Source organism: Pelophylax lessonae (assembly GCF_965119305.1).
Source record: "Pelophylax lessonae genome assembly, chromosome: 10".
Taxonomy (NCBI): domain Eukaryota; kingdom Metazoa; phylum Chordata; class Amphibia; order Anura; family Ranidae; genus Pelophylax; species Pelophylax lessonae.
In genome coordinates this window covers 18925139-18939002 of record NC_138777.1, presented here as the reverse complement: position 1 = coordinate 18939002, position 13864 = coordinate 18925139, and the positions used below count along the sequence as shown (strand labels likewise).

General features: G+C 43.5%; 1 protein-coding gene across 1 annotated transcript in view; it reads left to right on the top strand.

Annotated features, from left to right (window-relative positions):
* PTPN5 (protein tyrosine phosphatase non-receptor type 5) overlaps positions 1-13864 on the top strand; it is a 147774-nt gene that overhangs the window by 121067 nt on the left and 12843 nt on the right. Inside the window, exons 9-11 of the mRNA XM_082269989.1 lie at positions 2335-2472; positions 7680-7790; positions 12441-12601. Coding sequence (XP_082126115.1) covers positions 2335-2472; positions 7680-7790; positions 12441-12601 — 410 coding nt within the window. The remainder of the gene's footprint in view (positions 1-2334; positions 2473-7679; positions 7791-12440; positions 12602-13864) is intronic.

The following is a 13864-nucleotide window of genomic DNA, read 5'->3' as shown; positions in this document are numbered from 1 at the left end:
CCGTTGACTCAGCCCTGGGACGGAAATGTTAGTCTGCACCTGGCCTCTGAAGGTGCTATCTTGCCTTTGGGTTGTCAGAGGGGTGCTACAAAAGCAGTCTCTGATTGGACAAGGTAGAGGTTGTGACATCACTGTCCTTTCTCACCACCTCACCCAATGCCAGCTGTCACCTGTATCAGCCTTTTTCAGTCCTTGAACAGTAGAGCTCTCACTGGGGGAGGGGGAAGAAGCACAGGCCACAGTGCTAACAAGTTGCAGGCTGATAGGAGGAGAGTGCAGAGTAACAGAGAGCTCATCAGTCTGTTTCTTCTCTTTCACTGTCCAGTCACAGACTGGGGGTGGGACAGGACCTATAAGTGTTAGTTAACTGCAGCAAAAAAGATAAGGTCACCTAGACTGGTAGACAGGGCTGCTGCTGGGTGTCAGAGTTGTGTAAATCTCAGGACCGGAAAGCTGGGAACAGAAATGCTGTGGCAGGTAAAATATCATTGGTGCATTTAGCTGTTTGTCTGAACAGTAGCTTTAAATCATTGGAAAACAAAAATGCTGAAAATGTGCTAAATACGCAAAAAATGGGGGAGATTTACTAAAACTGGAGCACTAAGGATCTGGGGCAGCTGTGCATGGTAGCCAATCAGCTTCTAAGTTTGGCTTGTTCAAACAAAACCTGGAAGCTGATTGGTTTCTGTCCAGAGCTGCACCAGATTTTGCACGCTCCAGTTTTAATAAATTCCCCCTAATGTGTGTCCTTTCTATACAAAACTACAAATGAAGGCCTTGTATGAGTAGTAGGTTTTGTATCCCCACCAATACCTATATTCAGGGCTCCCCCCCCCCTTCTGAGTCACCCCTTGTCTCCACCCACTACCCACCCCCGAGCGCTGTCCTTTGGTTCCACCCTCTACCACCCAGTACCCCCCCTTTTAGAGAATACAGAACCAATTATCATGTTGTGGTTCTAGGTAATTTGTATGGAATTTGTAATGATAACTAGAAAAGCAGTAAAATAGATCCCCTGGAATCAGCAACAATAGACTCCTCCCCCCAACAATAGATCCCCTCAGCAACAATAAATCTTCCCCTGCAACAATCGCCCCCCCCCCCCCAATAAATCCTCCCCTGCAACAATAGACTCTCCCCAACAACAATAGCCCCCCAGCAACAATAGTTCCCCCAAGCAACAATAAATCCTTCACTGCAACAATAGCCCCATCCACAACAAAATGCCCTCCAGCAGCAATAGATTCACCCCAGCAACAATAGATCCCCCAGCAGCCAGCATCAATAGGCCCTTCAGCTCACTCCACTGACCCCAGAACCCCCTTGCCATTGCATACATTCAGACTACGTTCCCCCGCATTCCCGCTGAAAAAAAGCCTTGCCTATATTTCCCATGTTACTCAACAGAATAGGCAAACACCCAGAGGTGGTGATAGCAATCATTCCCTGTTAGCCCCGCAGGCTGTGGTTCCCACTACTACAGGTTTTGGCGTTGGAACCTCCAATCCTACTACCGGGGATACCAGATCTCCTCCAGCAAGGTCATTTGTGTCACGCAAATCCTACCAGGCTTCATCTTGCGGCCTGGAGATTGAGAGGAGAAGGCTAGGGGAGGCAGGTTGCTCAGCCTCAGTTATAAAAACCTTGCTGAAGGCTGATGGCCATGTATGAGTAGAAGTTTTGCAATGGAGACAGTAAACTCCTGCGTAACCTCCAGAGAGGTCCAGGACCCGTCTCTGCCATCTTGCAGAGTTGCCTGGATCACAAGACTGGCTGCACAGATTTTCACATCTTTTGGCAGATAAGGTGACGAAGGTGAAGCTCTGCTGACTTCCATTATCCAATCATATACTAATTTTTTTATTGTTCTTGCTCATGATTGAGTTTTCTTTGCGAAGTGAAATTTCAACACGTTCACTGTGCCCTGGGGCAAATTATCTTGCAAAGTACAATTTCCTTAGCAAAGTGCAACAGCCTATTGTCCTTTAGTAAATCAACCCCCTTGAGTTTAGTGGAACAAATGAAGGACAGAGACTGTTGTCCCAAAAAACAGTCTCAAAACAAGGGGATGGGGAAAACCCCAAAAGGGGGGTGGGGGGGGGGGGGGTAATGGTTGGACTTTCGCGGTATCTTGGTTTGGAAATATAATAACAAGAATTTTTCCCCATCTTCCCCTTGAGTTTAGGGCAATGCTGAGTGACTGAAAAGTATCTCTTCTTCCACCTGCTGGTGACAAATGTTACTGCATTTTTCAGTTTTTTGCTAAGAGCCCATAGGCTCTTGGTCCTTGTGCTGCAAGCAATCTTTCTGATGTTTTTTTGCTCTGTGCCATAGGGTTACGGCGAAGAGGAGAACGTTTATATTGCCACTCAGGGACCCACAGTGAACACCGTTGGAGATTTCTGGAAGATGGTCTGGCAGGAACGTTCCCCCATCATCGTCATGATTACCAACATCGAGGAAGTCAATGAGGTGCCTCAATTTTTTCAGATTCTCATAATCCAGATTTCTCATACGTCCTCTGACAGTCGCCGCCCACTCATACAGTCTTCACTTATGGGTATTGACCTCTTATCCACAGGAGCAAGCTAGGCATAAGATTTGTTAAAACACAAAACACTTTGCATAAACACACCTATAGGGGGCTGTCCCACTGGTCCAATACCCCCCCTGCTAGCAGCATTCCCAAATCAGTTTTTCTGTAGACCCTTAGGGTTCTCCATAGATTGCCAGGGGTTCCTTGAGCAGTAGTGGATTTATTTTCTGCCTGATGGTACTTGTGTAGTTCTGGCACCAATGATACATGGCACAGCCAGAGACTTGGAAACAGTAATTAACAATATAATGGAAAGCTACACTGACCACCTACTGTATAAAACAGTGGATATATCCAAGAGACACTAAGACTTCAATACTTAGTGATAGTACAGGGAAAGACGATAATCTTTCAAAAAGCTCTCTAGTTCTGGTTATGTGGCTCATATGTAACAATGGCAACCCTCCAATGGGCAGTCTTTAAAGTAAAAGGGCATTCTTTCTACTTATTACTAATGTAAGTGGGTCCTCCTCCCACTGACCAGCGATATAAGGGGGGGCCTTCTCCCAATGACCATCAATGTCATAGTCTCTGTAGTTTTTTTTTTGCCATTATTATTAATTTTAAAAAATAAGTAAATACGTCATTCTTTATCCTTTTATTTTCTTCTGTATTTACAACTAAGAATCATGTTAATGTACCTAGAGCTATAGATGTGATCATTTTATAGCAGGGATTCCTTGAAGCCTGAATATAATTTCAAGGGTAGTTTTTGCTAATAAAGTCGAAAAAAGCTACCATAAACTTCCAGGGAATCTCACATGTTCTTGTGGGCGAGACTGCAAGCTGATGTCATGGGATTTTGTGATGTGCAGCCTCCTATCTATCCAAGATGCAGTAAGGACACCTAAAAATGGGAAGGGTAGGGAATTATTGGCCTGCAAGCCCGCATGTGTAGCGCAGACCCTCTGGCTGGTCCCACTATCATGTCCCAGGTCCACTTTTTCCCAAAATGTAAGAGCAGCCAAGCATGCAGTACGTAGCATGCCCACTTCTGGGTCAATAGCTAGTCAAGGTGGCTGTTTTTTTCTGAATTTGTTGCAGTGTAACTTGGTTTGGGCAAAGGGAGCTGTGGGATACTTCTGAATGCTGAACAGTAGTAAGAGGACGACCTCTCTTAACAGCTACATCTCCTTGAAAAGGCCCTTAGCTACAGTTCTTGGGAAACGGACAGCGCTGGGGCACCAAAGCAATGTCCCAGGCCAGGAGAACCTCAGTCTCAGGGCAACAGGTGGTTAACAAACAGCTTCCACCAAGATCCTGTTCTCAGGTCTGTACTCACAAGTCCTTTGGTGCCTGGGTGCCTCTCTCAGAGCTAGACAGCTTCTGTCTCTCTCTCTCTCTCTCTCTCTCTCTCTCCCCCTCTCTCTCTCCCTCTCTCTCTCTTTTTCTCTCTCTCTCTCCCCCTCTCTCTCCCCCCTCTCCCCCACCTCTCTCTCTCTCTCCCCCCTCTCTCTCCCCCTCTCTCTCTCCCTCTCTCTCTCCCCCTCTCTCTCTCCCCCCCTCTCTCTCCCCCCTCTCTCTCTCCCCCCTCTCTCTCTCTATCCCCCCCTCTCTCTCTCTCTCCCCTCTCTCTCCCCCCCTCTCTCCCCCCCCTCCCCCTCTCTCCCCTCTCTCTCCCCCCCCCCGCTCTCTTTCTCTCTCTCTCTTTCTCTCTCTCTCTCCTTCCTTCCTTCCTTTCTTCCTTCCTTCCTTCCTCAGAGTAGTTGGGGCTTTGCTGGCTCCTAGTGAAGGTATGGGAAGCAGCCCTCCAGGCCAGGTGCTTCTACTGGACAAGGACCTTGACTGATGAAGCCCCAGACTATTTATGTTCTCTCCAGCCACCTTCTGGGCACGCCCCCTCAGGAATTGGTTGGGACCTCATAAATATTCAAACTGCCCACTTAGCCTGCTCCACTCCTATGGTTTGGATCTTTCCAAAAAGCAGGGAGAAGCAATCGAGTGTGCACTGTGCAGCCTGTGGGACCCTGACCAGCCCAGTGCAATCATCAACAGCTCCACTGATTACAGAGGAGCTCCACAATAACTAAATTGACCTGACAGCCTAGTGCCTAACTAGGAAGGATAGGTCACAGACTACAAAGATTTCTAGCAAACAAGCGAAGGTCTGGTACACTAAAGCTATGACTATAAAAAACAGAAGTTCTGAGAGGCCTAGACTAGACTTTTCCTATCAAAGCTCAAGAAATCAAGTATGTGCTCCCAGTTTGACAAATCTCATCTTTTGCACATCGATGGCATACAAACATAGAAATATAGACAACTGACAGCAGTACAAGAACAAGTGGTCCATCAGGACTGCCCTTTTTCAATATTTGTGTCTGATGATAGATCAATATTTATTCCAAGGATGTTTAACCACTTCAGCTCCAGAAGATTTACCCCCTCCCTGACCAGGCCATTTTTTGCAATACAATACTGCTTTATTTTAACTGACAATTGCGTGGTTATGCAACACTCTACACAAATAAAATATATGTCATTTTTTTCCCCACAAATAGAGATTCCTTTTGTTGGTATTTGATCACTTTTTTGCACTGTAAACAAAAAAGACCGACAATTATAAAAAATAAATAAATAAATAAATTAAAAAAACAATATTTTATAGTTTCTGTGATAAAACATATCCATCCAAAAAAAAAGTAAAAAAATCAAACTTCTTCATAAATTTAGGCCAAAATGTATTCTGCGACATATTTTGGGTAAAAAAAAAAAAAAAACAACCCAATAAGCGTATATTGACTGGTCTTATTATGTTTGTATACTAGAATTTTTATTTATTTTTTATTTTTTTTACTAGTAATGGTGGCAATCAGCAGGACTGCGATATTGCGGCGGACAATCGGACACTAACTGACACTTTGTGGGAACCAGTGACACTAATACAGTGATCAGTGCTAAAAAAATATGTACTGTCACTGTACTAATGACACTGCCTGGGAAGGGGTTAAACATCTAGGGTGATCAAAGGGTTAAATGTGTGCCTAACCAGTGTTCTGGTGTACTTCTATGAGGTGTTTTTACTATGGGAAGTAATGGATTTTATTACCTGCTTTGTGGAGAAAGAAAATCTATAACTTCTCTGCTGACAGGACAGAGCTCTGCCCTGTTTACATAGGCAGGGTTCTGTCCTGTGTGTCTTCCCGTAGATTGGCGCGTGCCGATCAATGGATGACCATTGGGTCATCCATTGATCAGCACCCACTGATCAGCATCTGCGGGAAGTGTCAGATCATGTAACTAGTACATAAACTGGCACAGGAGAGCCACCTTGGCGCAATCTATGTAAGTTATACGGTTGGCAAGCGGTTACATTTTCTTACTGTTGGTTTACTAAATTACCTCTGCTGGAAGTCTATTCCAACATCCACTACTCTACGGTTACCCTTGAACTTTCCCCACTCTTAGTTTAAGGGCATACCAGGGGTATTCTTATACTTATATTGAATATTCTGCCCTCCCGAACCTTATGCACACCCTTAATGTTTTTAAAGGTTTTAATGAGGCCCCCCTTTCACTCCTTTCCTTGAGGCTGTACTTAAGAATGCACAACTTTATCATTAGTAAAGTTGGCTTTTAATTAATTCCTCCAACTCCTTGAGTGCAGAACCTGAGATAATACTTACCGTCCTCCTTGATCCACCAATATTTCTTCCAACAAGGTCCAAGCTGGCTTCTATATATACTGCACTATGGCCCCATTCTTATAAGTAAGTCAAACTATAAAGGAACTGCTTGAGGGCCTCATGAGTATATAACATAACTATGGGAATGAATAGGGCCGAGGTGTGCATACGTAGTATAAAGAGGAGTTCACCGAGATCTTATAGAGGGAAAGATCACTAGACTGGTGGGTAAGGAATTATCCCAGGTGTCTGTGAAGGTTCTCATTTAACCAAGTCATGAAATAGATAGTAGTAGTTAGTCACACTGTGTACCAATTGCGTTGCGCTAAAAACTTAAAAGTCAAATAATTAAATAAAAAAACAGAAAGTTCCAAAGAATGTGAGAAAAGTTCACACTGTGCAAGAAATTGTACTCGCAGTGTTCCACCATCAAAGTGTTGAACTGTGTTCCTACACCAAGCAGGTTCTCCACCACCAGATGGCCACGAATGCAGGCTTACCGAACTCAAATAGCTCTCTTATTATAGTGAAGTCCTAAACAGCATTTGATGTATAGGTCTATGCAGACCACATTTTCCCACATGCTTTACCAAATTCAAATATTGGCCAGAGAAGGTAGGGCTCCTATGGATCCTCCTTTTACTCACAGGCCGCCATATATGCTCAAAATGAAGTAAAAGTGCAGATGCTTCTAGCCACATTCAATTGGACATCTTCTGTAATGTTGAAGACATTTCATAGCTTCTTCAGGCAACTTTTTCAGAACTGAAAACGTGGCTTAATGGGTTGTACTAACACATGATCAGAAAAGATTTACAAACCTAGGTGAAAGAAGAGAAGCAACATATGATTAGATCATACGTAAAACCTGCAAAATTGTCTTCAATATTACAGTCTGTCTCAAGGTGACCAACTACTACCAGCTATTATTCCGGGGACTGGTTGGTGAATTCATTATAGGAAAACCTCATTAAAGGTTTCTCCATATATGTTTTATCACTCAAACCTTGCACTATTTTTGTTTCTTGTTTCTGGACCCCTATATCTTATCAATATCTCTTTGTAAGGTAGGTCTCCAAAAGTGGACTCAGTATTCCCAATGGGGTCTAATGCTCTATGTAGTGGAATCAGGACCTCCATTCTCCTTTCCTCCCAAATCTTCTGGTATCCCAAAGGTACACATTTTTGAAGGGGAAAATACACACAGGGATTTCATTTCATCTAGGCAGGCCTGGAGTATTTTAACTAGTCTGGATGGTCTCAGTTAGTTATATCATCCTCTACCCAGTGGTGTGATGTCTTCAGATTTAGGTTAGCTTTGCATTCAGAAGGGAATGAGAAGTAAATTAACCCAGCAGCTAAAATTGCTTCAAAGTTGTCAACCAACTTCTATATTCCAACTTCAAAATAATATGGCTGCTGACCTATTGTCTTCTATTTTCTGCCATCTTCTCTAGAAATGTACAGAATACTGGCCAGAGAAACACGCTACATATGAAGGAATAGAAGTGACCGTAACAGACATCATTCCAGATGATGACTATGTGCTAAGAATCATGACTTTAAAGGTGAGTAAAATTATTGGGTTGTACTACTAGCACATCATCAGAAAAGGTTTACAAATCTAGGTGAAAGAAGAGAAGAAACATATGATTAGATGAACAAATGTATCTTCTTCGTCTTCCTCCTTTTTTCTTCTTTCTTTCTTCTCCTTTCTTTCCTCTAGTGGTTAGAAATATCACTTTTCCAAGTTCGGTAAGCCAAAGAAACAGGTTTACCTTTATGGTGTCCTTGCCATCCACACCAGTGGCATCTTAAGAGCATTATAGGCCCCCGGGCAATGCATTGCACTGGGGCCCCGCCTACACCATCATCCACGAGAATAAAAATGCAAATCATCAATAAGGCGATATTTATTGGTACAGCAGTGCCAGGCTAATGACAGCTTCCAAGTTGGGCAGCTGGGTCCGGTGAACACACACACGGACGGGAGTCAGACTCAACTGTCCTGTGTGTTCCGGTTCCCGTGGAGGCAGACAGGCATTCCTGCAGTTGTGGGCTCCCCCTCCATGGGCCAAGAGGCCTCACAGCAACGCAGGGCCGACAGCCTGCTAAGTTTGGCAGCGGAATGCACACAGGAATCGGGAATAATGCCTGACTGGGGCTGGGCCCCCCGGGCAAGTGGGGCCCCTGGGCAACTGCCCAGCATGCCCATTCGGTAAGATGGCCCTGATCCACACATACTGATCGTCCCTTTACTCCCCCACTGGTCAGTTAGGCCACCAGAAGAAAAGATAAAAAAACCCATGTTAACTTCTGAGGACTCTCTTCCCACACATATAACTGAAAGTTTATGGTATTTTTCTTGATGGCATTTAGTTGCCTGACAGCCTCCTCATTGGTCTGTTTTTCTAAGTATAGGGTAGAGAGCACCTAGTAAGAATGGTCACATGGCTCAGTGATCAGTATAATGTGATTATTAAGAAAACCAATGTGTTTTGGTAAAAAAGCATCTCCCTTCTTCAGGGATTAAAATCTATGAAGTGTAATAAACCACTTAAGCCCTGGAAGATTTTACCCCCTTCCTGACCAGGGCCTATTTTGCAATTCGGCACTGCGTGATTTTAACGGTCAATTGCACGGTCGTGCGACGCTGTACCCAAATGAAATTGATGTCCTTTTTTTCCCATAAACAGAGCTTTCTTTTGGTGGTATTTGATCACCTGTGCGATTTTTTTGATCGAAACAAAAAAATAGCGACAATTTTGCAAAAATAACAAATTTTTTTCACATTTTTTCACATGTAATTCCCCAAAAAAAAAAAATGTAAAAATCACATTTTTTTTAACGTTTTAGGCCAATTTTTTTTCTGCTACATATGTTTGGTAAAAAAAAATCACAATAAGCGTATTTTGATTGGTTTGCGCAAAAGTTATTGCGCTTACTAACAAAGGGAAAGATTTTTGTCATTTTTATTTATTTTTTTTTAACGAGTAATGGCGCGATCTGCGATTTTTTTTATTTTTTTTTTGCGGGACTGCGACATTGCGGCGGACAGATCGGACCCTTGACTGACATTTTTGACACTTTTGGGGGTACCAGTGACATTACTACAGTAATCAGTGCTAAACATATGCACTGTTACTGTAAAAATTACACTGGCAGGGAAGGGGTTAACTTTTTTGGAGAAGGAGGGGTTAAGTGTGTCCCCAGGGGCGTGCTTCTAACTGTGCAGGGATGTGGCTGCTTGTGTAACTACAGAGATATACGATCCTGCATAGCAGGACCGTATGATCTCTGCACTTACACAGGGGAGAATGACAGGCGGCTGTGTTTACATTAGCCGCCTGCCTTTCTCCCGCTGTAACGGACGATCGCGAGTGACCGGCGGACATCGGGTCCGCCGGTCACACGCGCGGGGATCCCAGTGAGCGAGCAGGGGCGGGAGCGGGCCTCCGGCGGCGCGCCCTCGCCCCCTATTGGCTCGCAGGCGAGTGACGTACCCATACGTCACTTTGCCTGCACGGGGCTGACCGGTTAAAAGATATGCTGTTCATTAGACTGAGGTGTCGGCATATCCTCAAGAGAATGTCAGCCATACTCGCCATCATTTTCTCCACTAGGATATGCTAACACCCCAGTTTCAGCATCCAAAACCAGTTATCTATTGAACATCTTCTAGTTTTAGGGCTTAAAATTTTTATTTAATTATAACTGTATGGTGTTTAATAGATTCTGTGTTTAATAGTCTGTTCTGGGGCTAGATTAAACTGAGGTGTATCCTTGTGGAGATGGCGATGACTGACTATGGCTGCAATACTTTTCTCCATGAGGATACACTGACACCTCAGTCTAATGAACACCATCCAGTTTTAACAACACAATAGTTTTAAAAGCCCTAAAAGTGGGGAAGCTTTTTTCTCGGAAACCCATTGGATATTCTAAATAATTTATAATAATCATTATTGATACCTGAACATTCTTACTAGGCACTCCTGGCCCTATATTTAAAAATAGATTACCTGCTGTATGGTGCACTTACCGTCTCCTACCTATGTAGTATAGTCTAATGGAACAAGAACCACAAATTTTACAAAGAAAAGGAAAGACCACATTCAAGAGAGTACTCATACCCCTAGTAGTACTGTAATTGCATGTAAGACCTGAACCATATAAATAGGAAAAACTACTCTCAAGCATGTATATGAATATATATACACAATATACCAAAAGTATTGGGACGCCTGCCTTTACACACACACACATGAACTTTAACCACTTTACCACTAGAGCATTTTGCTGTCTTACATCCAGGCCACTTTTTGCGATTCGGCGCTGTGCGACTTTAACTGACAATTGCGCGGTCGTGCGACGCCGTACCCAAACGAAATTGACGTCCTTTTTTTCCCACAAACAGAGCTTTCTTTTGGTGGTATTTGATCACCTGTGCGATTTTTACTTTTTGCGCTATAAACAAAAAAAGAGTGTTTATTTTGAAAAAATAACAATATTTTTAACATTTTTTTTATATGAAATTCCCCCCAAAAAAGATGTAAAAAACTATTTTTTTTTAAATTTTTGGCCAATTTGTTTTCTGCTACCCATGTTTGGTAAAAAAAAATCGCAATAAGCGTATTTTGATTGGTTTGCGCAAAAGTTTTACTAACAAAGGGAAAGATTTATGTCATTTTTGGTGTTTTTTTTTTTAACGAGTAATGGCGGCGATCTGCGATTTTTTTTTTTGCGGGACTGCGACATTGCGGCGGACAGATCGGACCCTTGACTGACATTTTTGACACTTTTGGGGGTACCAGTGACATTACTGCAGTAATCAGTGCTATAAATATGCACTGTTACTGTAAAAATGACACTGGCGGGGAAGGGGTTAATTTTATTGGAGAGGGAGGGGTTAATGTATGCCTGGTGCTTACTGACGTGTGGGGGGGGAGGTGACTGTGTGAGACAGGGACAGATCGAGGGTTCAACTATGCTGAACACTCCGATCTGTCACTCCCTGTCACTGAGGAGATGCGCCCGCTTGTGTTTACACAGGCGGGCGGATCTCCACACTAGATCCCCGATGATCGGGGCAGAGCAGCGGCGATCACCGCTGCTCCTCCCCTGGCCCGACTCCCGCTGTGAATGAAAACAGCGGGAGCGCCGCCTACAGAGGAGGAGTCTGGCGACGTAGGTCTACGTCGTCAGACGGGATCGTGCCACTTTGCCGCAGTACTATTCCAGTACTCAGTGGTAAAGTGGTTAATGGCATCCCAGTCTTAACCTGTAGGGTTCAATATTGAGTTGGCCCACCCTTTGCAGCTTTAACAGCTTCAACTCTTCTGGGAAGGCTGTCCACAAGGTTTAGGAGTGTGTCTATGGAATGTTTGACCATTCTTCCTGAAGCACATTGCAGGCTTGCAGTCTCCACTCTAATTCATCCCAAAGGTATTCTATCGGGTTAAGGTCGGGACTCTGTGCAGGCCAGCCAAGTTCCTCCACCCTAAACTCACTCAGCCATGTCTTTGTGCACTGGTGCACAGTCCTGTTGGAACAGGAAGGGACCATGTCCAAACTGTTCCCACAAAGTTGGGAGTATGAAATTGTCCAAAATGTCCTAGTATGCTGACACCTTAAGATTTCCCTTCACTGGAACTAAGGGGCCAAGCCCAAGCCCTGAAAAACAATCCCACACCTCAATATATATATATATATATATATATATATATATATATATATATATATATATATATATATATATATATATTTATTTATTTTTGATTCATTTACCTGTTTGAGAAGATGTTCTTGTTTATATGGTTCAGGTCTTACACGCAATTACAATACTGGTAGGGGTGTGAGTACTCTCTTAAATGAGGGCTTTCTTCCTATCTGAATATAACAATGCAATACCAACAGTTGGCTGATCTTATCATATGTATGTAGGTTTTAGTTACTATGTGAATAAAATTTAGATTTTTACATAACTACCTTGTGGGGAACCTAATCCCCTTTTTTATTATTTTCTTCTGTCATGTTACTTTATGGATGTGGTACCCAGCATTTTATAACCCCCTTAAACACCTCTAGCAATCTGAAAAAGAAAATGAACATGTATAAACAAAGGGAAATATTGTTATAACACATGTAAGGCCACATGCGTTGTTTTTGTGATGCCCTTTACCAAAAAGTAACAGTTTTATTACTTATGATTGGCCTAGAGTGACGGGGAAGAACGGATCCTGAAGCATTTCTGGTACACCTCATGGCCAGATCAGAAGACGCCAGATCAGGCTCCGCCTCTCTTGAAACTGGTGCATGATGTGGAGTTGGCCAGGCAGAAGGGGGAGAGTGACGTCGGTCCCGTCATTGTACACTGCAGGTGGGCAAAGCAGATAATATTTTGATCTAGGGGACTGAAGTGACTTTGTAAGGAAATGTTTTTTCAGTGAAGTTTCTTTGCCTAGATGAGTTTTATTTTTCCCCCGTTTTGGATCAACTCCCCTGGAGGAAATTGTAAGAGGCCGATTTTGGTGTGCATGTGTCCTTTTTTTTCAGTCTCCAAAAAGCCCAGTTGAAGTTTTAGGTCTTAAAATACCTTTTTCTCTCAAAGAAAATACAGCTTCCTTCTCTTACACTGAAGTGCTCTATGCTGGCGGAGCAGAGTAACAACCACACTCCTCAGATAAGGAGGAGAAGGGGCGTGTCTGATATGATATGTTACTGATGGATGAATGGCAGTCTGGAGGAGTAGGAGGTCCTAGCAGTGCCATCTTAAGAGCATTATAGGCCCCCGGGCAATGCAATGCACTGGGGCCCCGCCTACACAATCACCCATGAGAATAAAAATGCAAATTATCGATAAAGCGATATTTATTGGTACCTCCGACAAAATCAGTGTTTAAACATTAACACAATGTTTGGACAATATAACACGAGTTTGAAAAACAAGAAATTACAGACTGAATTGACGCAGTACAAAAGCACTATGAATTATTTATTAAATTTGCTATACTTTGAAGGGGTGGAGGGAGAGAGAATGAGGGATGGATGGAGAGAGAAAGAGAACGAAAGAGGGATGTAGGGAGAGAAAAAGAAAGAGGAATGGAGGGGGAGAAAAAGAAAGAGGGATGGAGGGTGGAAGAGAGAAAGAAAGAGGGAAGGAGAGAGACAGATGGAAGGAGAAGGATGGAGGGAGAGAAATTGAAAGAGGCATGGGGGGCAAGAGTGAGAAAGAAAGAGGGATGGAGAGAGAGAGAGAGAGAGAAAAAGGGATGGAGGAAGAGGGATGGAGGGAGAGAGAGAAAAAGGGATGGAGGAAGAGGGATGGAGGGAGAGAAAAAGAAAGAGGGATGGAGGGTGGAAGAGAGAAAGAAAGAGGGAAGGAGAGAGACAGATGGAGGGAGAAGGATGGAGGGAGAGAAAAAGAAAGAGGCATGGGGGGCAAGAGTGAGAAAGAAAGAGGGATGGAGAGAGAGAGAGAGAAAAAGGGATGGAGGAAGAGGGATGGAGGGAGAGAAAAAGAAAGAGGGATGGAGGGAGAGAGAAAGAAAGATGGATGGAGGGAGAGGGAAAGAGAGTAATAGAGAAAGAGGGATGGAGAAAGAAAGGATGAAAGAAAGAACAAAAGAAAGAAGGATGGAGG